At 39.3% G+C, this 27,918-nt stretch overlaps 1 protein-coding gene across 2 annotated transcripts; it reads left to right on the forward strand.

Annotated features, from left to right (window-relative positions):
• On the forward strand, positions 1 to 27,640 carry slc6a6b (solute carrier family 6 member 6b). Of its 2 annotated transcripts, none has more exons than XM_056260611.1 (14): positions 1 to 194; positions 7,754 to 7,983; positions 10,877 to 11,011; positions 12,565 to 12,799; positions 15,504 to 15,636; positions 16,691 to 16,825; positions 17,492 to 17,595; positions 17,710 to 17,834; positions 20,297 to 20,409; positions 21,923 to 22,060; positions 23,067 to 23,169; positions 25,024 to 25,124; positions 26,858 to 27,028; positions 27,111 to 27,640. In XM_056260611.1, exons 2-14 carry the CDS (start codon positions 7,755 to 7,757, stop codon positions 27,264 to 27,266), a joined length of 1,878 nt encoding a protein of 625 aa, XP_056116586.1. In that variant the 5' UTR covers positions 1 to 194; position 7,754; the 3' UTR covers positions 27,267 to 27,640. The 2 variants fall into 2 exon arrangements, with proteins under 2 accessions (XP_056116586.1, XP_056116585.1); XM_056260610.1 differs by lacking the exon at positions 1 to 194 and adding an exon at positions 4,830 to 4,936.
• Positions 27,641 to 27,918: the final 278 nt, after the last annotated feature.

Raw genomic sequence — 27,918 nt, forward strand, 5'->3', positions numbered from 1 at the left:
TGCCGCGAACGGGAGGCAGGCCGGTGTTTTTCCACAACTGATGTCTAATGGTCACCCATGTTGAGAGACAAAGGTCAGGAAAAAAAGCTCATAAACTAAATTTACCGCTGCCGCTGTTATTCAGCAGCCAGTCGCCGCACAATACAGAAGGGACAAGACCGTTTCAAAGGAATTAAAGGAAATAAACAATAAAGGTAAGGCTATTTTCCTCCTGTTTGCTGTTTGTGTTAGTCTAATGTACAGTGATGCGAGACCACATGCGGTTTTATTTTAATTTTTACTTAATTTAGATATTTTGCTCATCTTTTTTCAAACATTACTTGAAAATTAAATCTCTTGTTTTAGTTGTCATAGGCTACATGATGGAAAGAGTTTGACAAGGGATCCAGGAAGTAGTTTAACAGAAGATTCTGTCTCGTGTTATAATTTTAAAGATCACATTTGGACGTTTTTTTTTTTTTTTTTTTTTTACAAAATACAGTCAGTATTATTATACTTATATAATTTATATTATTATACTTAAATACTTTAGAAAATAATACATAATTCTTCCGTTTTTTCATGATTTATGGTGATTTAAAAGCCATTTATGTGATCTACTGCTGAATCAATTGTGTTGATGCTGTCACTGTCATTGAGTTTCTTTCACTCCCACTCCAGACAAATATAACTGAGTGCTGACTGCATAGAGTTAAGAATAGACAGTTTAATGTCTCTCGTTGAAACCCTGTTTCCCTGGGGGTTTTAAAAATACGGGTTTACCTGAGATATTCACCTCAACAGCGTCAAGCGGCGTACAAACTTATTTTACGTTATAAATGAACATTTTTCTCACACAAAGATGTGATTCTAGATGCTGCCTCGTCGTTGAAGAGCTCGCTGCAACAACCTGTTGGATTATATCTTAAGAAAAACGTTTTAAAAAGTTTGTTATACGGACGCGCCTCATCACAGTTTAAGGATGTTGGTTTTATCACGCCGGTCTCGTACGCGACGGTTCACACAAGGACGCGCTCGAAAGCGAAACGAAATGGAACTTGTAAGTATAATAATGCGAATTTAAAGGGACAGTTCACCCAAAAATGAAAATTCGGTCATCCATTTACTCTCCCTCAAGTCGTTCCAAACCTGTATGAGTTTCTTTCTTCTGCTGAACACAAAATAACATATTTTGAAGAATGTTGGTAACCAGACGTTTGATGGCACCCATTGACTTTCATAGTATTTTTTTTCCTACTATGGAAGTCAATGGGTGCCATCAACTGTTTAGTTACCAACATTCTTCAAAATATCTTCTTTTGAGTTTAACTGAAGAATGAAACTCATACATGTTTGGAACAACTTGAGGTTGATGACAAAATAAAATAAAAATTGGGTGAACTATCCTTTTAAAAACCTTCCAAGGAAGTGTTTACATAAAAAAAAAAACTCGTTCTTGAGTCTGTTTATGATGTTTGTTCCTCTTTTTTTCCATGTAAACACGCGCTAATGTTGTCAGCGTCTTGCTAAAAGTTCTGCTGTTCTGAAAAAAAAAATTGTTCCCAGTTAAGCTTATAAAAACCTGTCTTGAGACACCTGTGTTCACTGTGAATGCTTCTCTTGATAGAACAGGGTTGCTTTTAACTTCACACGCCGTATTATAAACTCAATGCTAAGCAATGGTCAAATGAAATGATCCTAACAGAGATGAACTTGCAGTGCAATAGTGTAGAGAACTCTAGCAGACAGGTTCACCTCATCTAGAAGTTATCTACTTAGGATTATGCGGAAGTCAGGCAGTTCACTAGCAGTCAAGAGCTCTGCTCAAACAAACACAATACAGGATACAGAGTTTAGGTTTCCGTGCACATGCCAGCTTGCATACCTAGCACACTGATAAGGGTATAGCAGACAGTTTGCATTCAGTGACAGATGCCATTTTCTTACCGAGGATGAGAACAGTTTAGTTATTGAATGTGTTGTCTGTATCTTGGAGTGTCATAAAAGAGGACCGCAAATTTGAGCCTATCGGCTACTTTTTAATTGATGTCAATAGAATAAGTCAGACGTGTTAACAAAGGCAGCTCTGTTTCACAACTGCCAGCGAACGGCTCTGCCCATTTAGGCGACCACTTTAGACTTTGAACTCTTTCAGCATGTTTTTTTTTTTATCTGGTTGTTTCTGTTTAATGTAGATTTTGAGGCAAATTTCACATTGAGCAGACTGAACTATGCAACCGCCCATAAAAAAACATGTCAACAATATGCACAAGAGCATCACCAAAGCACAGATTATGAATGCTGCACAGTTAATTGACCCCGTTTAACCCGTTAAAACATCAATTTCAGCTCTTTCTTTTTTATTTTGACATGCAACAGTCACTGTACCCTTCATAAATATACATCTTCATAAATGTGCATCTCGGTGCCGCATTGTGGAAGAGAGCCTACACATTTATAATGTACTCCAGCTTCATTCTCTGTGCATTTGTTGGGATTTTTTTGGTGTCTTTGGCTTGCCACTTGTTGTTTTGGTCAGGCGACAAATATTCCTCTTGAGCAAGCAAGTTGTAAATACACAGGGGTAAAAGTTCTTGGTGGAAACTGAAGACGAATGACAGGAATCTGATCTGGTCTTGCTTCAGTATACTGACAAGTTTGACCAATTGACTTGAGTTATGGCATAAACCTCCTGCGGATAAATTATGGTTTTGATGTTTTGAATACAGGACAAATTAAAAGTCATTCTGAGCCCGTTAATAGTTATGATAATAAATTATTCTTTAAGTCCTTCTTTGTATAGTAACAATGTATTGACATGTCATTACTCCAAGGTCCAGTTTGGCTATACTTAGACATGAGAGTGATAACAATAAAGAGCCAACAGTGGATAACCTTTAACTATTAAACAAGCTTGTTCCCTGATACTAGTGCTTAACTGAATTATTATCTCCAAGAGTTGACAACATTACTTATATCTTCTCTCATTTATATATCATAAACCACATAATGACCCTAAATCCACTGGGCTTGATTTTTAGTCCAATGGGACAGCAAGGGAGTATAAAAATGAATGAAAAAAAGAGATAAATAAATTATATTTTTAGGACTGTCAAGTTATCTGGTCAACTTAAGATATAGCCTAGAGCCTAAGATATAAATTTGATGCCAGAAATAATGAAATAATCACATTTATTATATTTACAACATTGATATTACAGTATTATTAATTGGTAGTAATGGTACAAATAAATACAGTGTCATCCTAATACGATGTAAATATTATCCAAATAATATTTTAATAATTTACTGGAGCTTTACATGAGACCATAAAAACCAAATATTTAATTTGGCTTCATCTCACTGTCTTTCTCACACTGTAAAATTTGACCTTCATATATGAAAATATATTGCGGCCATTATATTTTAGGAAGGCTCCTTTCAAGATTAAAAACTTCTGCTTTACAGGACCATAGTGGGACCACATTGTCAAGCCCTGCTGCGTGATGTACATGATTCAGTACTAAGGCAGTGCATGAGAGCGCAATGCATCACGCCATAGATCATGTACAAGTTCAAGTGGTTCAAACTCGGCTGTCAACAAATGACTTTAGTGTTCATGACTTCAGTTTCATGCATCATTGCTACATTGTGAGGTTTACATAAATGTCTAAGAGTGTGCTTCTAATGCACTGGACTCAGTTTATGTGGTAGAACGAGTGCGGAAAGGAAGGCATTTAATGTGAGAGCACTCAGGGAAATGTACATGGTTCTATAATAGGGATGTTACGTAATGAGCCAAGTGCCTCGTGCCGACTCTAGACCTGAAGTCTCCCTCGATCGTCGGGACTATGGAGATCTCCTGCCGTTCCTGCATCTCAGCTGGGATGATAAATTTGATGGCCCAACAAATCCTTGATGGCCGCAGGCTACAAGACCTATAGATGCGGAAGAACAAATCACTTCCAATTTGGAGCTTCTTGGAGGTTATATAGATTGATTGCTTATTTCGGAGTGAAGCAACTACTTCTTCCTCTGAAGAAATCTTGGGATTCTCGACCTGATCTGTGCAATTCAAGTCTATTGTTTCTATTTGGGAATCAAACCGACCAAGCAGTCGGTGTCCCAAAGAAGGCTGCCATGTGTCACAATCTTCACAGCATTCCAACATTGTGTGTTAAAAGGGCTATAAATGCCAGCTGATCCTTTGTTCAGTTTTTTTTTTTTTTGAACAAATTGGCAGATCCAAAATTCATTTAAATGGTCCTGTGAGCACAAATCGCCATTGTCCCTTTTATCAGGGCTGCTCTGCCAAATGACAAAGGCGGAGGGAAACAAGTCATACAATAGCCTTTTGTTACTTACCACATTTAGCCCCATGCAAATGCACTGGGCCTTGAGTTTGCTTCCTACTGACCAGAGTCTGATTTGTCAGTGAGTCAGAAATCAGGCTCTGTGTTCAAACCAGTTTACAAAAAGGCCATAATTACACTTTGAGTCCTTTGACTACATGTCAAAGTATGTTTAGCTAAGCCACTTGTCTCGAAAGGAAAAGCTATTAATGGCATGAGGCATGACAACAGCCGGGAAACCATCAGCTGTTCAAGTGAAACGCGACAGAGGTGTGGATTGCCGTCCACATGCTCTTGTTTGGCGCGTCTGCGGCTCGGGTTGCCACAAGTGGACGCCGCACATGCAAAGATAAATAGTTTCAGGTAGAACTCTGACGCTTCTGGGGAGTGGAAATTTACCATCGAGCTGGCTGTCACTCGGGTTATCCGCTGCTCCGAAGCTGCGACCAATCTGCTGATTGCTTTTAATTGTCTTAGCCTGTGGGCGGGTCGTGGTGTCACCTCGGCTTACACTGAGCCCTGGAGAGATTTGGGCTGTGTGGTCAGAGGTATGGTGTCTGCTGAGAGAACAACATTGACCAATTGGATTCAGCCATGAAGGAAATGTAAGTTAAAAGGCAGTGCATGAATTGAGGGAATGTTTGGGTTTGTGGATAATGAGAAAGTGGTCAAATTTGTAGAATAAATGTAAAGATGTGACTTTGTTGGTGTTTGTCATGTCAAATATTAGAAACTTTAGACGAGAGAGGTTTTTACAACTGAATTTGTGTTCAATTATTGCTGTTCACTCATGGGCAAAATAGCGGGAAAAAGCAATTTGAATCAGTTGAACAAGGTTGTATTTGTGTTTTTTAACCCAGTAGTTTGCTTGCTTTGACTCTCGGCCAGTAAATTTGGTCACCACAGTGTTTTGAATGGAAATGGAAAGTGTCTGGAGGATTTCACTCTAGTTATGTAACAGAATGTGTTTGGGTTGTAGCGTGATCCTAAGTCTTTGAAATACACAGATTTAACCCATCTCAGGGGGATGATCGTAATTTCTTGAGCTTTTTAGACCTTTTTAGGCACTTTCAACAATTGTGTAATAGTCTTGTCGCCAAGTGAATGATTGTGTGCTACAATTGAAAAATAACAGATAAGCATCAGTTGAATGGCAATGGTTTAGTGTTGTAAAAAATAACCACATTCTTTTAAAGCATTAGGCTAGACCTTAACAAACATCAGAAGATAAATTTAAATGAACTTAAGATTTCCAAACGGCATTAAAATGTCATTGAACTGTTAGTCCTGGCATGCCGCCACACTTCAGGCTAGTTAGCATGTTTATTCAGTCGTATGTTTAGTAAAGCAACAGAAAGGAGAATGTACTTGTATTTATTGATTGTCAAACACACCATGGATTCTTCCCCCTCTTCTTCTGTCTCCTTGAGAGAAGGGAAAAAAGCAGGTTTGTGTTGAAGGAACCGGGCTCACAGTGGGGCTATAGTTTGTTCAAGCGTTGCCAGGCTGTTAAGGGAGTTTGGGATGTTGGAGCTGACTTTGGTATCTGACTCTCTGGGATTCATCTTGGGGGCTCCATGGCAAGTTTGGCGCATGCTTTGAAACAGAAGACGCCAAGCCTGACATAATTACTCCATCCTTGAATAGAATCTTGACAGCGTAAACACTGTGTTAGTTAAAGGGATAAGGGCAGGATAAATACATACCAGTTCTGCAGCAAAACCGCGGTGAATGAAGTAAGTCGTTTTTTATTAAATCTGCTTTAATTGATGTGCCTAAGGGCTGTTACATAGTCAACGCAAGCAAGCAACGCGAGCTACACGCTCCTTTTCATAGTACGCAAGCAGACCAAAGCGTCACGGGCGATGCGTGAAATGCAATACACCGATCACGCAACAGGGGGTAGTAGAATCTAGAGTCGGGTCACGTGATATTCAGATCAAAATGGCAACTGAAGAGGAGTGCATATTGCTGATTTTACATCAGAAAATGTAGGCCTACTCCTGTATCAAACGTCCTGACCAAATCAGTAGCCTACCATTCTCAGTAAATTACATTAATGACAGCTATAAAGACATCAAAATAATAAAATATTATAACATAACAAATATAAATGTACAAATTGAATGGAGAAGGGCACGCATCATTGACTTCTAGACACACACGACGTTGTTTACGTACCGAAAAATTTGACTCTGTAGTCCTATGCTTTATGAATTCACTCAACCAGCTAAGTTGAGTCAATATTTTTGGGTAGCCAAAACTTAGCTGCCCCGCACCACTTCTGCACGCCACCTTCCACTTTTTGTGCACCCTGGTAAATTTATCACGGCACTTTTCCAGTCCGTTTTCACCTTCTCCACGGTCTTTTCCATCGCGGTCGCAACCTCTTTCCAGGCATTTTCAAAAGCAAATTTATTGGAATGTTATTGTGACGAACTGTCGAATATATGCGGATGTATACGAACAAGCTCGCATAACTTTTCCTCTTCGCCCGCCATTGTATTAAAATCTTCTTCTTCTGTAAACATAATAATATACCTTTTTATGTACATTACTTGCAATGTCGCCTCCACCGACAACGCATAGTATTGCGTGCATTGGTGCGTCGCATATCAAAAACTAGGATGACACATTTGGCTACGCATCGACGCATAATGGCGGCCGAAGCGTAGCGATGTGTAGCCTTGCGCACGCGTATGCGTACCGATGCGTTGACTATGTAAGGGCCCTAATTGCATGTGGGTTTCCTTGCACGCCATATTTTGAGTAAAACTGGTATTTTATCCATCAGATTGGCTTGTAAAAAGTGCTCTCTAAAGTAATATCAAGTAGGGCCTATAAATAAAAAAAGATGATTTTACTTGGACAAAAGGACTGAATATATTGTATAAATGGGTTTTTAGTGCACCGATCAATCCAAACAAGACCATTTTGATTTCATGCTGACTGTAAACTAGTTGGTGTTAGGTGCTGATGTGTTTTCCTACTAGTCAGCTATGTGATTATCTCTTGGCATAATTTTTTGTTGACTACAGACACACTTCGCTAGCAACAAAGAAATCAACTAATCTTATCAGTTTCACAAGTAGGTTTATTGTACTATTGGTCGTAGTTAGGTTATTGTGCCTGGTATCATGATGCAATCTTAAAAGTTGCTTGCAGTTGTTGTAAATTTCCTGTGTTCAAACCACACAAAACAGCCATCAATTTAATCACTTTAACCATCACCTTATCCTCTCCTGGGAACATTTTTCACATCTTCCATAGCTGCTGTTTTAAATTAGGCCTAACTATTTATGTTTGCGCTAATTATAAATGTTTTAGAACAGTTGAAATATGACGTTATCTTTTTTAGGTCTGAACCTAAGGTCTTTGGGGTTCGGTCAAGAGTTTTGACCCTTTGTTTTCTTCTCCGTTAGCATGGCTCAGAAGGAGAAACTCCAGTGTCTAAAGGACTTCCACAAAGACATTCTGAAACCCTCTCCAGGAAAGAGCCCGGGCACAAGGCCGGAGGACGAAGCCGAGGGAAAACACCCTCAAAGGGAAAAGTGGGCTAGCAAGCTTGACTTTCTTCTGTCAGTCGCCGGGGGCTTCGTTGGTTTAGGGAACGTTTGGCGGTTCCCGTACCTCTGCTACAAGAATGGCGGAGGTGAGTGTATTTTTTTGATACTTTTGGACTTTGAACACTGATGTGACAGTAATAAAAACGTAATTTCTTCCTCACCATCATGTCGTTTCAAACCCAAATGATTCTTCTGTAGGCTTCTTTATTGCTTTGAAAAACTTGGAAGCCATACAGAAACTCAAGCTCTCATGTTATACAGTACATCTTGGGTTTATTGTGATTGATCTCATGATCTATCACAATGCATTTTCAGTTAAATACAGTGTGGAGAACAATTTTGATACACTGCCGATTTTGCAGGTTTTCCCGCTTACAAAGCATGTAGAAGTCTGTAATTTTTATCATAGGTACTCTTCAACTGTGAGTGACGGAATCTAAAACAAAAATCCAGAAAATCACATTGTATGATTTTTAAGTACTTAATTAGCATTTTATTTCATGACATAACTATTTGATACATCAGAAAAGCAGACCTTAATATTTGGTACAGAAACCTTTGTTTGCAATTACAGAGATCATACGTTTCCTGTAGTTCTTGACCAGGTTTGCACACACTGCAGCAGGGATTTTGGCCCACTCCGTCAAACAGACCTTCTCCAGATCCTTCAGGTTTCGGGGCTGTCGCTGGGCAATACGACTTTCAGCTCCCTCCAAAGATTTTCTATTGAGTTCAGGTCTGGAGACTGGCTAGGCCACTCCAGGACCTTGAGATGCTTCTTACGGAGCCACTCCTTGGTTATCCTGGCTGTGTGTTTCGGGTCTTTGTCATGCTGGAAGACCCAGCCACGACCCATCTTCAATGCTCTTACTGAGGGAAGGAGGTTGTTGGCCAAGATCTCGCGATACATGGCCCCATCCATCCTCCCCTCAATACGGTGCAGTCGTCCTGTCCCCTTTGCAGAAAAGCATCCCCAAAGAATGATGTTTCCACCTCCATGCTTCATGGTTGGGATGGCGTTCTTGGGGTTGTACTCATCTTTCTTCTTCCTCCAAACACGGAGAGTGGAGTTTAGACCAAAAAGCTCTATTTTTGTCTCATCAGACCACATGACCTTCTCCCATTCCTCCTCTGGATCATCCAGATGGTCATTGGCAAACTTCAGACGGGCCTGGACATGCGCTGGCTTGAGCAGGGAGACCTTGCAGGATTTTAATCCATGACGGTGTAGTGTGTTACTAATGGTTTTCTTTGAGACTTTGGTCCCAGCTCTCTTCAGGTCATTGACCAGGTCCTGCCGTGTAGTTCTGGGCTGATTCCTCGCCTTCCTCATGATCATTGATGCCCCACGAGGTGAGATCTTGCATGGAGGCCCAGGCTGGGGGAGATTGACCGTCATCTTGAACTTATTCCATTTTCTAATGATTGCGCCAACTGTTGTTGCCTTCTCACCAAGCTGCTTGCCTATTGTCCTGTAGCCCATCCCAGCCTTGTGCAGGTCTACAATTTTATCCCTGATGTCCTTACACAGCTCTCTGGTCTTGGCCATTGTGGAGTTAATACAGGTAATGAGTGGAAAACAGGAGGGCTTCTTAAAGAGAAACTAACAGGTCTGTGAGAGCCGGAATTCTTACTGGTTGGTAGGTGATCAAATACTTATGTCATGCAATAAAATGCAAATGAATTACTTAAAAATCATACAATGTGATTTTTCTGGATTTTTGTTTTAGATTCCGTCACTCACAGTTGAAGAATACCTATGATAAAAATTACAGACTTCTACATGCTTTGTAAGTGGGAAAACCTGCAAAATCGGCAGTGTATCAAATACTTGTTCTTCCCACTGTATATGTGCAAATGAGAATTCAGAGTGAATAACAGCTTAAATTTTGGTCTGTTTTCAAAGTCATATATGGACTAGTTTTATGGTGGTTATTTTGTTTTTACTTTGACCGTATACATCACTATCCACTTGCAGATCAGATATTATGAAAATGATATTCTGTTACAGAATAAAGTAAAACATTTGGACATTCTTCACACAGAATGCATTTTTCCATTCCAATGCGGTACTTTTCCATTGTCCATTGTAAACGCGCTAGACTGACGTGTATAACCATTGCGCTCATGTCTTGTGTCTTTTTGCAGTCTCGCACATGACACTGCGTTCTAAAAACGCGACGCTTAAACCCTATTCGCACGAGATTAGTATTATATGGGGACCTCGTGTGAATTTGAAATTACCCACCCACATCTGAATTTCGTGTGGTGCATTCGCACGGGATAAGCGAATGCTGTGATTTTACTCGAATTTACTGACTTATCTCCCGGATATGATGTCAATAGGCTATTGCTCGGAAATGTCTTGTCGTTATAATAGGTCTAGCTGTATGATATATCATAAACAGAAGAATGTTCCTTACCGCATGCTGCTATACATGTCATTCATCTCCATCTAATCATTCTTTTTGTTTTTGCTATTCTGATGGTTTTCAGCTTTCTCTTTCTGCAAATTGTATAGTTGTATGGTGTATAGCGATATGACCCAGCACCCAAAATACTATCAAAACACTTCCATTCTTTGCGAAAGATGGATAAAAAAGCGCACAGGAAACAAAAACCTTGAAAAAATTATAAACTACCCCGCCAAATCATAGAGATGCCGATGGCCGATTCGCACGGGATTAAGATCACAGACAACATCCGGAATTATTACAAATGACTAGAGGTCACAAGGTAATACTTATCCCGTGCGAATAGGGCTTTAGTTCAACTTTTAAAAAAATGCATCTTGAGACCTTGTGTTTTTCCCCCATTCCACTGTTTTTCAAAGCAAAAACACATTTTGTGTGAACGAGTCCTTAGACTTGTACAGGCTGAACTCAATGAGGAATAAGAGTTAAACACTAAACTAGTGTTAATAGGATATAATAATTGACTGAATTAAGTGAATCTTCTCTTGGTGAATCTTCCATTTAGGTGCTTTTCTCATCCCATACTTCATTTTCCTGTTTGGTGGAGGACTGCCGGTGTTCTTCCTGGAGGTGGCACTCGGCCAGTTCACCTCTGAGGGTGGAATCACCTGTTGGGAGAAACTTTGCCCCATATTTACAGGTGAGTTTCTTGATCAAGAAACTTCTTGATTTCTTTACCAGAGAATAAATAAAACTAATAGTAAAATTCCACCAAAAAAGTTTATGTCTCTACTAAAAGTGAGCAATGAATACTTCAGAAACATAAAATATAATAATTTGTGGTAAGGATCAAAGAGATCTTTCAGTAGTATATTTAATGGTTCTCAATGGAGAACAATGCATTTTTGCTGCCAGATGGTGAAGTTATGGCATCTACCAGAAGGGGCAATTGGGGCAATGCCAACCACCCTGACCCCGTGGTAAGGACACAGAGTGGGGTGTGCGTTACAGATACCACCAGCTGTATCTGGGGTGACTGATAGGAAATACATATCTCTAATGCCAGAGCAGAAAAGAATATGTTTACAAAAATAGCAGTTAGGGTTAACCCTATCTTCCTCACCTCTCAGAGCCACTGACAAGAATCATTTCTTTAAAATAATTTATTTCTAAAATTTCACAATTATTGTATCTGCATGTATCTTTCAACATTTTTACATTTAAATGTAACCAATAACCAATCATGTTCATTTGAGCATTTGACTTAAAGCTCATTATCCAGGTATATCACATACTTTTTCCATAGCTAATAGCAGATCATGTTAACTGAGAGAACACCCATGCTATGAAATTTGACACCTATATTTGCTGTAACATTGACATGGACCAATAAAGTTATGTCTACACTTGATAAACATGTCATTGCCACATTGAAATTTTATAGTCTTAAAGCACTCACTGTTGGTGTATTTTAATGTCAGCTGTCTATTAATTGCGGCCTGTCTTCTTACTACTCTAGGGACCAGTAGTAGTTTCATTTTCAGCCTGGCTAGTAGCAGAGACACATCAGCAGCTGTCAACTAATTTATTGGCTAAGAAGGCCAGCTGCTCATGAACAGTAGCTTGCATAATTGGACAACTCTTCAGCTTGTGTGGTGTAGTGGCTAAAGCAGAAGTCTAACGATCAGAAGGTTGCTGGTTTGAGCCCCACAAACAAGTCACTAGAGTACCTTTAAAAAGGCACCAAAACCCAGACAGAGTCAGAGGAACTGTCCAGCTACATTTTCCACCAAAATATCTCAAGAGAGCATACAAAGAGCATATTGAATATCACAAAAATGCCTTCTGACCATAGATTCATTACTTATTTAAACAGAGTTTACCAGTGAGCAATCATTACATGCAAACTGCCGAACTACTCACATCCCTCTGCCAGTGAAGGAGGTGACCGCTTTGGTCGGTTTTGGTTTCCAGTCAACCTGGCCAACATTGATTTACTCAGTTCAGACTCTGAACCAATGCCTTACAACACTTTCCTCCAACTCTGGACAAGATTATTCCATGTTTATACAAGAAGGTCTCATAGAAGTTTGTCACTTATTTAGCCATTCCCACGCTCCATTGGAGCACTACTACTTTCATTGCTTTCATTAAGGTTATAATAACAAATCGCAAACATTTTGCACAACTACCACATGCTGAGTCAGTCCAGTGTGCCATCAGCTTAATTTTGCCATTTCTGTCTATGTACAGGTATCGGCTACGCGTCCATCGTGATCGTTTCTCTGCTGAACATCTACTACATTGTGATTCTGGCCTGGGGCTTATACTACCTGTTCCAGTGCTTTCAGCCAGAGCTCCCCTGGGCAAGCTGCAACAACAAATGGAACACAGAAAATTGCATTGAGGATACTCTCCGCAAGAACAAGACACTCTGGGGAGCTGTGAATGCCACTAACTTCACTTCTCCCGTCACTGAGTTCTGGGAGTAAGTATTGAGTACAAATTTGTTGTGCACTTTGAAAGCCATCCAAATCCAGAGAAGTTGTTGTGGAGATTCCCTCCGTATATTTATCCATACAGTTGTCCTCAATCACTCCCCAAGACTTTGGAGCTCCATTCCCCTCTTAGTGTCATTCTCAATGTAAATATCTATCTTATGGAACTTGCAACATGCTTGATGCCATAGATTACGGGTATTCAATCCTGACACTGGAGATTCACTGCAGATTTTAGATTCAATCCTGCTCCAACACTACTGGCTTTAATTTTACCCCAAATAAATCCCACAGACTTTGGTTAGCTTGTTCAGGTGTGTTTGACTGGACAGTGGGTCTTGAGGAGCAGGGATGAATAGACAAGGTGTTAATGCTTTAACAGACTGAAGGGTCTAAACCAACGATGGGCAACTTTGTCTTGCAAAGCTTAGCTCTTTCCCTAATCAAACTTACCTGTCTGTAATTCTGTCAGGACCACTATCGTCAAATACGATCGACAATTAGCATATAGTTAGGATTGGCGGTATAGTTCTGTTCTGGGCAAGAACTCCCTGTGCATCCATGCAGCCTAGCATGGATAAGAGCAGGGAGAGCAGCAATAACCCCCCTTAGGGGAAACAGAACAGAACCAACATGAATGTATTGCAGATATCATTAATTAATAAAGATTTTAATGTACAACATGATTCAATCAGAATGCCAAATACTGACTGCACGAGAGGCGGAGCTGGGGATGGAGGAGGGTAATTAGCTCATGAGAAACACAATAGCTGCTGATAATACTGAAGGAGCTTATATATGTATACAGTGATAGGTGTCGTATTCCTTTAGGTAGACGTGTATCAGGTGAGGAGTCAGCTGATGCGAGCTTGACTAACGTGACCTGCCAGAACTGACGCTACGCTTAATTTTTCAAACAATTCTGAAGACTTGCGTGAGATTTTTCAGGTGTGTTTGATTAGGGATGCAGCTAAAAGCAGGGCAGTGGCCCTCCAGGACCGAAGTTGCTCCTGCAGGAGAGCTATCTTCATGCATCCAACCCCAATTAAACACAAATATGCCCAATCATTTTCCAGAATGGTGTGATGGAGCAGGTTAAAGCTAAACTCTACAGGATGGTGGCTCTCTAGATTGGACTCCCCTGATTTAACAGAAGCTAGTGGTGGTATTATTACTCTATGGCAGGTTTTCTCAACCCTGATCCTGGAGGACCCCCAACACTGCACATTGTATGTGTTTCCCTAATCAAACACACCTAATTCAACTCATAAGCACATTAGAAGAAACTCCAAGACCTGAAATGGGTGTGTCAGACAGAGAAGACTTTCGAGATTTGCCATGTTGGGGGTCCTCCTAGCCTGGTTAAAACCAGACCATTCTCAGTTGTAACTGAGTTAGGGTCTGGCAAAGCTTCATAGACAAATCATTTCCAAAGGGGCGTCACCAACGGACGTAGCTCAAATGCCTCTGGGCGTAATTGGATAGACCTAAAACCAATCAGAGCGATGAAGAAGATGACGTATGCAGAGCGACGTTCGTCTGTTATAGAACAACTTGCAGACACTGATTAGCTACTTGCTCTACGTTTATTTAAAATTAACAGCAAGACAACTAGAAGTGAATGTGCTTTCCATTAAATAAATCACACACAGTAAACAAAACCTTAACAAAAAAGAACTTTGCAATTTAGACGCGCAAACTGGGTGCCGGTGCTGTGAAACGTACGGCTCGGGCAGATTCGGCTTGAAGTCGTTCATCCTCGGATGCGGCGCTGCGCTCACTGTTACAAAGAACCTGTGCACACAGGCAAGCGAAATGGGGTCTTGACGGTCTTGCGCACCGAATGCGTAATTTTTGCCCCGCGCACCTTCGCGCTCGTGCGGACGCGTCGGGTATAAACAAGGCTTTATTCCGTGTTAGCGCGCGCTCTGACCGGTAAAGGGGCACAGAGCTCTCCCGAATCATCTCCAGCAGTAGCAGCCTCCGATCGCACCACTAACTCCGCCTCCGTTTCCCTCGTAAGCTGATATTAGTATTTAAACATTCTCTATGATAAATGTTTGTGAAAAAATATTTTAATAACATGGTTTTGGTGGTTATAGAGTTCTAATGACGGTGTTCAACTATAACCGTCACACATAGTTCCACGGCGGCATCCATCTTTGTAAATGTAAAAAATCTGCTTCACCGTCGCTGTGCTGTCGTCATCGTGTAAAGCCCGCCCCAACGTTTCTGATTGGTGCCGTGATTTCGACGGATTGGAAATGGACTTCAATGAGCTCTTTGCCAGACTAACTTTCAGAGCAAATCTAAATTTGCCGGAAGTTGTCTGGGTTTTCCCAGGCTAGGGTCCTCCAGGACCAGGGTTGAGAAACACTGCTCTATGGCAGGTGTATCCAACTATGCTACAGTCCTGTAGAGTTTAGCTCCAACCCTAATCAAACACACCTGAACATCTAATCAAGGTATTTAGGAAACGGAAGGCTGTAGCAAGGTTGTCATGCAGGAGCTGGTTGGCTATACCCCGGCTCTATGATGACTTGTTCTGACTGGTTCTTAAACACTTCTTCCTCTGTAGAGAACTCATCTGTCCTTTGTGTATTGTATAACTTCTCTGATTATTTAAATGCTAGCTCCTTAAACAACCTCAAGGGCTTCAGAGAGTCTCACTGGCAAACATTCTTTCCACCACAGGCGAAATGTCCTCAGCATCTCCGATGGTATCGAGGACGTGGGTCATGTTAAATGGGACCTGGCTCTGTGTCTGCTCGCTGTGTGGGTCATCTGTTTCTTCTGTATCTGGAAAGGTGTTAAGTCCACTGGGAAGGTGAGCTTGGTTACATGAATTTTTCAACTTCAGCCAGTTATTTTAAGGCCTTCTAATATTAGTTTCTACAGTGTCATTGGAGTTATAAGTAGCTTGGTAGATTTGAGTGCTACCTTAGTCAGTGTTGTGAACATAAACATAGCAGTCATTCCTTGGTGATTAGCAGCAATGGTAACTATAGCTTACCTCATTCCTAATAGAGACTGTAAAGTCAATCAGCAGACACCTTCTCTTGACTTGGACAGACGTTCCCCTTGACCATGCAGTTGAGAATCTTATCATGACTTCTGCCAAGACACTGTCACGTTAGATTACTCTATCGCAATGCTAGCATTATCTACTTTAAGACTTTAAGATTTATTTGCACATTAAAGGCTGGTTCATGCTGCCCCAACTAGTGGCAAAATTTCAAGTTGGCTGATGGATTTTATTATGTTGGGAAACATTGATCAAGCAAAACCCAATAACCAATGGAATTTGGTTTTTAGAATTGGGCATTGTGAACTTATCTTTATAGACTCCTTTACTTCTTCACTTTAAGCCATTTTATTTTTTGTAATTTTTACTGAGCTTCATTAAAGGTTGCAAGTGAAAGATTACTTTCAGTTATTCATATAAAATTATACATTTTTGTGAATGAGGTATTTGGCTTGAGAGCAATGCTATTTTAAATATTATTGCAGATATTAATGTTTTGATGTACTCTTCGGCATTGTGTTACATAACATTTCCAGCCTAACCAAACATTAAATGAGGTGCTGCTTTTCTCCCATCTAGAACTCACTCTCTGACCAAAAAGCATATGACCACTCTGGCCACTAAAGCCAACATTTATCTGTTAGTGAAGTTAAGCTGTAAATTGCATGTTAGCCTTGGAAATTGTTTTGACAGTGTTATCTTAGAATGTTGGAAAGTATGACAGGGCTTATAAAGACCCTGTGGAAAAAGTTTTGCTGTAGTTTTCTAAATTGTTAAATCACAAATAAAGCTTGTGGGTTTTTCATACAACCATAGCATTAAATTTAACCTCAGTGTTCTTGACTTTTCTGCTTAGGTTGTGTACGTCACGGCAACATTCCCGTTTGTCATGTTAATTGTCCTGCTTGTACGGGGTGTCACTCTTCCTGGGGCAGCCGAAGGCATCAAATTTTATCTGTACCCAAATTTGACTCGCCTTGGAGACCCAGAGGTAAGATCTCATAGCTATTTACATGTCTTCTCAAAAGGCTTTATAATATCACCCACCCACTGGAATTTGATTCCACACAATCTCAAGTGCATCTAACACATCTACTTGGTCTTTATGTCTATCTAACTTGCTGAGAAGACATAATAGTTGGTTCCTAGCATATGTTTTGGACAGTGGTCCCCATCAGGCCAAAAAAAGACTACTTTGGTCAACTAGCTTCAACAGAAAGACCAACTGTTGGTAGACCAACTTCAAAAGCTAGGTGAACAACATGCTATGCTAGTCCACCAGCTACAAAATTAACATTAACCAATATAAATCAGCCCTCTAAGATGAACTATTCAGCAGGAAAAGTGCTGTTTACACTTGTTGACATAATGTACTCCAGTGACCATCCGCAACCTAAAACCAGAATAAACTTTGGATGTGCAGTTTACAGAGAGCAACCCAAGATGTGCAAAAGAGTCGACATAAATAAAGCTCTTGATGGCCTCAGTCAGAAAGCTACAAATCTAAACATGACATGCAGTTGTTGAAACAATTTATATTAGTTCTTGATGGTGTATACAGTTCTTGAGGACCTACGAGAGGCAGAACGCATGCAAATATTTGAGTTTGGTCAATTCATGTTGTCAGTCAACGGATGGTTTGGCGTCTTCTGTCTAGGTGTGGATCGATGCAGGGACACAGATTTTCTTCTCTTACGCCATCTGTCTTGGAGCCATGACGTCACTGGGAAGCTACAACAAGTACAAATACAACTGCTACAGGTGGGTTTCGATGCCCCGGGGCGGGAGGGAGGCTTAGTCCAGGGAACGGGCAAAGTGGGAACGTAGGGTACCTTTGTGTTAATTAACAAACTCCATGACATATGTGTGACATAGGGACTGTTTGCTGCTGGGAGGCCTGAACAGCGCTACCAGTTTTGTGTCTGGCTTCGCAATATTTTCCGTCCTGGGCTTCATGGCACAAGAGCAAGGGGTGGACATAGCCGATGTGGCAGAGTCAGGTACGAGGGTCAAGTAGCAGTGATGGTGGGCACTGCTGCTGCAAATAACAACATGAAAACGTTTGGTCAACCCTGTAGTGAAAAATCGGCGACAACAAGCGATTCGGAGCCAATAAAACTAGTTCCAGGACCTAGGACTAAAAAGAAAGTATAACATTCGGAAGCTTCACCGTCATTCAGCAGACAAAAAACAAATATGAATTAATACGGTCTCTCGGTGGGAACTGGAATTCGCTTGGAATCGACTGTAGAACTGTATGGAGAACATTCTTGGAGCCACTGGGAACTTGTTTAAGCCCTATTCCACTAATGGTGAAGAATCAACAGTTGCGTGAAAACACTGATTAGCATTCATCGCTGTTCAGTTGGTTTCCACAGGTGACCCTAATCAAGAAGCATCTTGTGCCAAGTTCAGGATAAAGGCAATTTACAACAGGCTTTTTTGGAGAGTTTGGGTTTAAGTCCTAAAGAACTCTTTACGCAGTTTAATTAAGGTCGCTAAGTCAGTTCCTATTGGTTCCTTTTTCTACCCTGGGGCCTGGACACTACACTACATGACCAAAAGTATGTTTACACCTTCGTCTAATTAATGGGTTTGGCTATTTCAGCTACACCCTTTACTTACTATCAGGTGCCTAAAATGAAGCATACAACCATGCAATCTCCTTAAGAAAGAATGTTTTACTGAGTCAGGTGTGGAAGGACTTGACTGCCATGCACAAAGCCCAGACCTGAACCTCATCGAGCACCTTTTGGATGTACTGGAACCTCGACTGTGAGCCAGACCTCATCACCCATCATCAGTGCCTGACCTCACTGATGAATGGGAGCAAATCTCTGTGCAAACATCTACTGGAAGGCCTTCCCAGAAGAGGGGAAGCTTATTATATTAATGCTCATGGTTTTGAAAGTAAATGTTCAACAAGTGCATATGGGTGAGATGTTCTGGTTTCTACATACTTTTGGCCATCTAGTGCATTTCTCATAATTGTTTTGCATTTTTCATGCTGTATTAAGATGCAGCAAGTCTCATGGTGAGAGAGATCAGTTGATGTATAGATTGCTTTCAAGCTCAAGGTTTTCCAAATGTCTAATCTTCACTGTTCCTGCTTTGGCCCTCCTCTTTGGAGACATTGGTCTAAGTATGTCTGGCTCAAGCGAGGTGCACAAAACATACATCTTTATCACTTTGTTTATAAGACATACAAACCTAAACTTTACTTGAACTTCCGTGCATATCAGCACAATTAAGGTTGAACGAAGCCACAGGATCCTTATCAGGGAGTCTTTCAGGATTATTTGGTTGGATACATTTCTAAACATTACAAATGTCAAGAAGCTAAAAGGAGCTTTTTGCAAAAGAGAAGTCAATTTTGGGGAGGTCAGTCTCGGATGCATCAACCTGACTCTGCAGAAAGTGTACTTTGACATTGATGCTATGTTACTTCGATCCATTGTTTTAATTTGTTCTTTGGTTTTATTATATGCATTGTGCTTGTTCTTGTATTTAACCTTTGTTGAACGGATTGAATCCTACATTTGATGTTGCAGTAATGCTAGCAAGTGGAGGTGTTTGTATTGGGGATGTGCCCGAAGTTGAATTCTTATTTTGGAAAGGAGATAACGGATTCTACGGAGCCTCTAAAAGGACATGGTGAAGGAAAAATATGAGATGAAAGGAAAAAATATATTTCAATGCTTTTGCATTGTCTCGCAATTATATAGTTGGGTAATTACATTGTATATAATGTGGGGTATTCAAATCGCTTTTTTGAATGCATGCTTGCTTTTTACTCGAATCCGCGGCCATGCATACTTTTGTTTATAGGGAGCGCCGGTACAGATTTCTACAAGATATTTGTCAGGATCTGTTGCGCACCAAATCCTTTGCCATTTTCCTGTCAGCCATCTCTCCTTACTATCTTCACGTGATAAGTGAATTCTGATGTACTCTGATGTACTGTGAAATGTAACTGACTACCACAGCAAGCCTAACCATGTCCGTTTATGGGCTCCCTAGAATGCGTTATTCCTTTTCCGTGCCTTTCCTGATTCGAAATTCGCTTTGGGCACACCCCTAGTTTGTATTTTGCCTCGACTCTCTGAAGTTGTTCTATGTAGTGTTGAATATGTAACCTGTAGTGTTATACAGGGGAAATATCACGCCGCTGATTAAACCTTTTCTAGATTTGGAAGCAGCCGAAGTTAACATCAAGATGCTAATTTTGCCAGAAGATGCAATGAAACAGTCATTGGACTTTCAATGAACCACTGGCAGTAATTTTGCCTGGCTTGATCGCTTTGTCCTGTAGATACTCGCTCCTTTTTTCTTTCATGTCTCCTTTTGGTCTGTGCCGACAACGAAACGCACCGCTAAGGCATAGATCAAAGTGTGCAAATTGCTAGCCTTGCTAATTGTGCTCTCTCCACTTCCCCACCTCCCTCTGTTCTCTTCCCAATAGGTCCTGGCTTGGCCTTCATTGCTTACCCTAAAGCTGTGTCTATGATGCCACTGCCTACGTTTTGGGCCATTCTTTTCTTCATCATGCTTCTGCTGTTGGGCCTCGACAGTCAGGTGAGTGTCAAATGAATAAAATGGTATGCTAAACAGCTTGAGTACTAGTTTATAGGGTGGTGATGACAGCCAGACGCTGTGAACATTTTATCCCCCGCACTTTCAATAAAACGTAAATTCATCCCGATCTAAATTCAAAGAGACAAGATAGTCTATGCATGAACTGACGTTTTATTCTTATACAGAACGAGGCGATGTGAGCATTATGGAGCCCTAAACACTCTTATGTAAAGTCTGTTTCATTCATATTGTTCAGCAGTGTATTTCATTTCTTAGCCAATTAAAAGCAAGAGATAAAAACAGAACCTTTCAATTAGACAAAGGTCAGAATTAACTGGTATTACACTTGATTTTTTGTGTCCCCCTCACCGGCTATGCCCCTGCCCATGAAAACCTGGTAACAAACAGAAAAAGAAAAAAAGAAAAAGTTTTGTTGGCAGATTATTCGCCAAACAGCAGTTGGAGTCCTGTACTATCATATTTCTCGGTCCCAGTGAAATTAAACACTCTGCTAAATCAGTGTCCATCCACATCCTGGGAGTCCACAAACCACTTGGACTGTTAAAGGGATACTCCACTTTTTTTGGAAATAGGCTCATTTTACAACTCCCCCAGAGTTAAACTGTTGAGTTTTACCGTTTTTGAATCCATTCAGCCGATCTCCGGTTCTGGCGGTACCACTTTTAGCATAGCTTAGCATACATCATTGGAGTGGACAAGACCATTAGCATTTCTAAAAAAAAAAAATGACCAAAGAGTTTCGATATTTTTCCTATTTAAAACTTGACTCTTCTGTAGTTACATCGTGGACTAAGACCGACGGAAAATGTAAAGTTGCGATTTTCCGTCGGTCTTAGTGCACGATGTAACTACAGAAGAGTCAAGTTTTAAATTGGAAAAATATCGAAACTCTTTGGTCATTTTTTTTGGGAAATGCTAATGGTCTTGTCCACTTCAGTGATGTATGCTAAGCTATGCTAAAAGTGGTACCGCCAGAACCGGAGATCGGCTGAATGGATTCAAAAACGGTAAAACTCAACAGTTTAACTCTGGGGGAGTTGTAAAATGAGCCTATTTCCAAAAAAAGTGGAGTATCCCTTTAAATTAAGTATGCTTATCGAAAATAATATCCATGCAGCTGTGCTGGGTAACATTAAAGGGGTTTCTATGTACAGTTCTACTTAAAGTAATAGATGCCTTTCACTACAGTATGTCACAACTTTATAGACCATTTAAACTGAAGCTGAACTATCAGATGGAGTTGGATATTACAGCAAATAGCCTTTTAGACTAGCCTAGCAAAACCATGATACTGAGAGAGCAGAAATGATAATAGTCAAGAACTAAAAGCCACAAACTTAGTAGGTTTATGATTACAAAACATGGCACAACTTTTTCATGGCTTCATTTTCACTTGGTAAATCATCAAAATATATGGAAGCGTTGCCTTTTCAGCTTGAGTCTGCACACAGCAAGCCTGTTTGTACTAACAGTGTTTCTTTTCTTTTCTCAGTTTGTCGAAGTGGAAGGGCAGATCACATCCCTAGTGGATCTGTATCCATCCTTCCTACGGAAGGGTTATCGGCGTGAAATCTTCATAGCTATTGTCTGTTTTTTGAGCTACCTGTTGGGACTTACCATGGTCACCAATGTAAGTAAAACAGACGAACAATCTTTTTTTACACCTTTTAATGGCGCATTCCCTTCCAAATCCATTCTAATTCTAGTCTTTACCACTTTGCCAACATATTGGACCAGCTGGTTTCTCCTGGCTAAATAAAGAGTGTATCAAATACAGCTTAGTTTAATGGTCATTTGATAGTATGTGGCCCTCAACCAAACCCTCAGTTCCTGTAATCAGGATGAATGCCAGACTCATGCCAGATCTACTCTCTCCCATAAGGAAGAGTCTTCCACACCCAGCAGGATCACTGTGATTTTGCCAACTAATACATGTTCCTGGATCAACATATTTTGTTGATCCTTGAACAACATTACTGTCTGAAAACTTAGTCCCTAACCTACCCATAACTTATCCCTAAAATCAGGGGGAAATGGTAGGTGAATAACACTGATGTAGAAGCATCATCTAACCTTGGCTGTAAGCCTAAACTTGACATAAACTGTAAACTTCAAATCTGATTGGTTGATTGGAATGTTGTTCCAGGATCAACAAAGATGTTGATCTAGGAACATCCTGTACTTGGTGAAATCAGTTTTCACCTCCCAGCAGTGCCTTATCGCTCCCACTTCCATGTGTTTTTATGGACATCCTGACCTGCTTTGAGCACTGAGAATTCCATAGAGGAGTCTCACTGCTATACTAGGAGATCCGGTCTGGTATGACAATGCACATCTAAGATTCCTCTGGCCCCCTTCAAATATCGGCCCCTGATTGCTAATCCCCCAGAACAGCGAACTGGGAATGCTATTCTGTGGCTTGAGCCACACAGTGTCCCATTTTTTTTCCATGACATAATGTCTCATGTCACCCCTGAATGCATTGTGCAACAAATGTCTTTGTTACCAAAAGAAAATTAGTCAAGTGTTTAGCCAACCCCTGGTCATAACAGTCCTCTATTATGTCAGCTTTGCAATTACAGCATGTGTTAGAGCCTACTCACTTTTTTTTCAATCGTTTTTTGTCTCTTTTTCAGGGTGGCATGTATGTGTTTCAACTCTTTGACTACTATGCAGCCAGTGGCGTGTGCCTTTTATGGGTTGCATTCTTTGAATGTATTGCTGTAGCCTGGGTTTATGGTGAGTACAACAAGTGAACAGAAAATGTAAGTCATAATGGTGAACTGTAGCAGGCACTTGCCATGATTGGGGTACAAATTAGTGTGCCATTACTTTAAAACAATAAACCCTGTTACTAAAAACGCAAGGTTTGGTTGTATTCCACATTTTGTATTCCCCTTTCTCAGCTTTCTCAGTTTTTAAACAAATTGAATCTTGACTTCATTCTTTAAGCCCCTTCAACCCTGTTACCAAAGTTATTGTACGAAAATAAAGGTCAAACAATTATGTATCCTTTTTGTATTCGAAAAATGAGTTTATCAATATCGGCAAATCAAAATTTGACCCCCTAACTAGCTCGCCACTGCTGATTAAAATATTAATTTAGGCTAAATATGCAACCTTGTTACTCCATGATTTTCCCTCATTACAAATAACTATCTTTAAAAATGTTATACTAAAGAAGTAAAACTCATTTGTAACCTTTCTACAATATGATCTCATGCCGCTTTCTCAGGTTAAGCCATTCAACCCTGTTACCAAAGTTATTGTAAGAAAAAAAGATGCAACAAAAAATAAGTAATTTAGGCTAAATCTGTAACCCCCCCCCCCCCCCCCCCCCATTTACAAATGATAATCTTTACAATTGCTACACAAATTGAATGTTGACTTAATTCAAAAGTTTAGCCATTAAACCCTGTTAGCGAGGTTAAGAGAAAAATCTAACTAATATGTATCTTTTTTTTAATAGGAAATATGCGTTTATCAACATTTGACCCCTAGCTAGCTGGGTTGCTAATTTAGGCTAAATTTACAACCCTGTTACCCAATTAACTTTTTACTTAAAGGTGCTGTATGTAACTTTTTCACTCTACAAAAGCATAACAAATACCATAATATGTTTGCATATATTGAGGAAACATGCTAAGTTCACATACCAGTTATTTTACTTTGAAAGGTGCGTTTCCAGGCTGGAATGTTTGTTGTTGTTTTGGTCTGTGATACTGCACTTTTCCAATTTGCCAATTTTCATTGTCCATTGCGCTTGTTCCTGTTGCGTGTGCTCAAACTGGCAACCTGTGTTAGCGCCGTCCAGTCTGAGGTTTCCGATATTTTGAATTCGACTGCAGTACCCATTTCAACCACTAGTCATTCTTACATACTGCACCTTTAATATTTTTGTTCATTATTATGGGTAAACACCTTCACTCACTGACTGTTTGTAAAAAAAAAATGCTCAAATTGGACTTTTAAGCATTATTTCTTAGTTTATTAATGGAAAGTGCCAGCAGGCAAGCCAGCAAATCTCTTTTCTTGGGAGATGAAACAAAGGCCTTATTGTGGACAAACTTCTTTCTTCTATGAAAGAAATGATTGTGAATTTCTCAGGTGTGGATCTCTGTTTAAACAGACTTTGGATCAATCAGAGCAAATCATTTATTGCCCAAATCAGTTAAACAGTTTAACCTAGTTCTGAGAAAGTCTACATAAAGTCTTTTGTTCGCTACTGTCATGACCTTGATTTCAAAATCTAAATGTGTCATGAATATGTCAGTACATGCCAACTTCCCTTGATATAACAGAGCTGCTAAGGTGGATTAAACCCTGCATGCCTGTAGATTCAGGTTCAAATACTGATATTATTTACTATGCAGGATTTTACGAGTAACATACTGCACTGTTTGCACAAATTACGGTAAAAAAAAACGTTTTTTTTTTCCCAGCCAAGCCAAAACAAGACAACTAATTGATACGCTACTAATGTAATTCCCATCTTAAACAATGCAGTAACTTTGTTCCAGTCTATGTGCACTGTAGGATCATGTGTTAATGCTTTTGAATTTCATACCTGAACACACTTCTTCTTTTCAAAAGGCGCTGATAATTTCTATGATGCGATTGAAGAGATGATTGGTTACAGACCAAATCCCTGGATGAAGTGGAGTTGGACTGTAATTACACCTTTTCTGTGTGTGGTAAGTTCTTTACAGAGAAAAGGTCCTTAAAACAGGCTAACTTGGTAGTTTATAGCATATAGATACAGTAAGAAATGCACATTCACAGATCTTAGGCCCACTACACAGTATATTTGCACTTAAAATGATGCATTAAACCTATGAAAGAGTGTCTTATACAGTTCAATTGGAGGTTGTGTGCTTTTCTACCCTCCCCCCTACGGCTACACATGCAAATACTGCTTTTCCGCTTTGGATTTGCTGCAAAAATCCGGCTCGCATCTCACTGTAACAGCGCTCCAGATGGGGTGACCATCTGCCTGGCCAACAGGATGAATGAAGGAGCTGAGGACGAGTGCAGGATTAGTTTCCATGAGATCATGAATGTAGTTTTTCTATGAACATTATAGGACTATATAAAGGAAAAAAAGAAATCCCTTCCTTATGTGCAGTCATAAAGACTTTCTTAAAATAGATGGCTCTTTTGACGTGTAATAACCTGTTTAGTCATTTTGGAAACTTGGTGGACTCTTGCATGATCGGAATTTTATATATATATATATATATATATATATATATATATAAAATATAAAATTTAAATTAATTTGACTTTTGACTGATCTTTAAGGATGAATCCCACAAAGAAAAACCTAGGTCATAATTCACCTCAAAGCCAAAAGACCAAAAAATATCTACCGGTATAAGCATATTTTAGGACCTATTATTAATTATATTAAATTATATTATAAAATGGTAACAAAAAAAACATTTATTTAGTTATCAAGCATTGTTATTAAATAAATAGTACAGGTATTCATTATTGATTGGATTATAAAGGCTAAATAATGATAAACACTTTGTTTAATAAATGATTTATTCTTATTACATTTTATTAAAGTTTATTATTAAATAACTAAATAAATCTACTATTTTTTTATTCTTATTACATTTTATTAAAGTTTATTATTAAATAACTAAATAAATCTACTATTTTTTTATTTTAATTGTCATTATTAAACAAATTAATAGCATTGTTTATCATTTAATCAATAATACATACTATGTTATTTAATCAATAAATTATGATTAATATTAATACATAGCAAATAAATAACTATAGTAATATTATTTTATTAAAGTTTATTATTAGATAACTAAATAAATCTACTAATATTTTATTTTAATCATCTATCATTATTAAACAAATAAATGGCTAAATAGCCATAAATAGCATTGTTTATCATTTAATCATTAATAAAATGTTATTAATGTTATTTAATAAATAAATTATATGATTAATATTAATACATGATAGCTAATAAATAACTATAGTCATATTATTTTATTATGTATAAATGAATGGTAAAAGTATTATTGATTAAATTATAAACAACTGAATTAAAATAACAAACAATTCTATTTATTTGTTATTTTACTATTATTATTATTATTATTATTAAATGGCAAAATAAAATGTCTATAATTGTATTTAAAAATAATAAACTGTTTATAATATTTGTATGTATTAAATAAATAGAAAAGTATGTTTTTATTAAATTATAAACTAAATTAAAATAATTGTAATAATGCTATTTAAATAAATATAGTTTATTCATTATTTTAATCTTAGTTAATCATAATAATAATAATGTTGTTATTAGTTTTGAATTCTAATATGATCTAGAGAGTTTTCATGAGATTCCCCCTTACATGAATGTAATAGGAGATGACCCCTGATTTCTCTTCTGCTGCAGGGATGCTTTATCTTCTCATTGGTCAAGTACACGCCCCTGAGATACAACAAAGTCTACGAGTACCCGGACTGGTCCATCGGAGTCGGCTGGACCCTCGCCCTGGCGTCCATGATCTGCATACCTATGGTGGTTGTGATCAAAATCATTCAATCAGATGGACCCCTCATCGAGGTGAGTCACTCGCACCAACGACAAACCGCAGATTTTCCGTCCGCCAACAGGCCAATAACGTCACTTTCCCGTGTCCCTCCAGAGGATCAAAGCCGTGGCGGCCCCCGTGAGGGGCGGGGCCAGTTCTTGCCCCCCAGAGTACCAGGCCAAGAGCAACGAGCTGGCGCAGCCCCTGGATCCCAACTGGAACGGAGGCTTGACGAAGCCCACACACACCATCGTAGAAACCATGATGTGAACGCTCTCTGTGAGAGGATTCAAATGACCTGCTTTTCCATTATATATATATATATATATATATATGTGATTCTATATACATATATTAAAATATACTCTGTAACTTTTGACATAGTCGTAGGACCAGGTTTACATTGCTACGCATCTGCACTAGGAGTCCTTGTTTTGTTTTTTGTTTTGTTTTTCTACAGAGGAAGTTACATTTTTCTGTCTGTATTTTTAATATTTTTATCATAATACTATTATATTACTATTATCGTCGCTGTTATTAGACAGAGAACAGATCGCAACCAGCAGTATCATGAACGTAGAACCATGCCCGTTCTATTTTTGTAACTTTTATCTTGTACATATTAAAATCGAAATTGAGCTGTGCTTATTTTTAGACAAGAATCATTGGGGGGGGGTGGGGGACAAAAAAAACGAAGGGCTCCGTAAACATGATTCGTAAAAAGTAACATTGGTGTACAAAGATTTTAAAAATGCCACCCTCATTCTCGCCCATCGTGAATGGTCCTCTTTGTAAGGGATAATGATCCTGGATAGTTGTAGCTTTAAGTGTGTCCCAACAAACTGTTTAGACTGGAGATTGTGCAGTCCGGAAGAATCGAGACGTTAGCTCTGCTTGTTTTCAGTGCACTATATAACTAGGA

The sequence above is a fragment of the Rhinichthys klamathensis genome, unplaced genomic scaffold, assembly GCF_029890125.1.
Source record: "Rhinichthys klamathensis goyatoka isolate OS25496 unplaced genomic scaffold, OSU_Roscu_1.1 h1tg000009l_1, whole genome shotgun sequence".
Classification (NCBI taxonomy): Eukaryota; Metazoa; Chordata; class Actinopteri; order Cypriniformes; family Leuciscidae; genus Rhinichthys; species Rhinichthys klamathensis.

Excerpts from the sequence above, each read along its gene's own strand:
- slc6a6b (XM_056260610.1), top strand. Across the intron at positions 12,800-15,503 it reads CCCGTCACTGAGTTCTGGGA|GCGAAATGTCCTCAGCATCT; the intron begins GTAAGTATTGAG and ends TTTCCACCACAG. Across the intron at positions 17,835-20,296 it reads AGCCGATGTGGCAGAGTCAG|GTCCTGGCTTGGCCTTCATT; the intron begins GTACGAGGGTCA and ends TCTTCCCAATAG.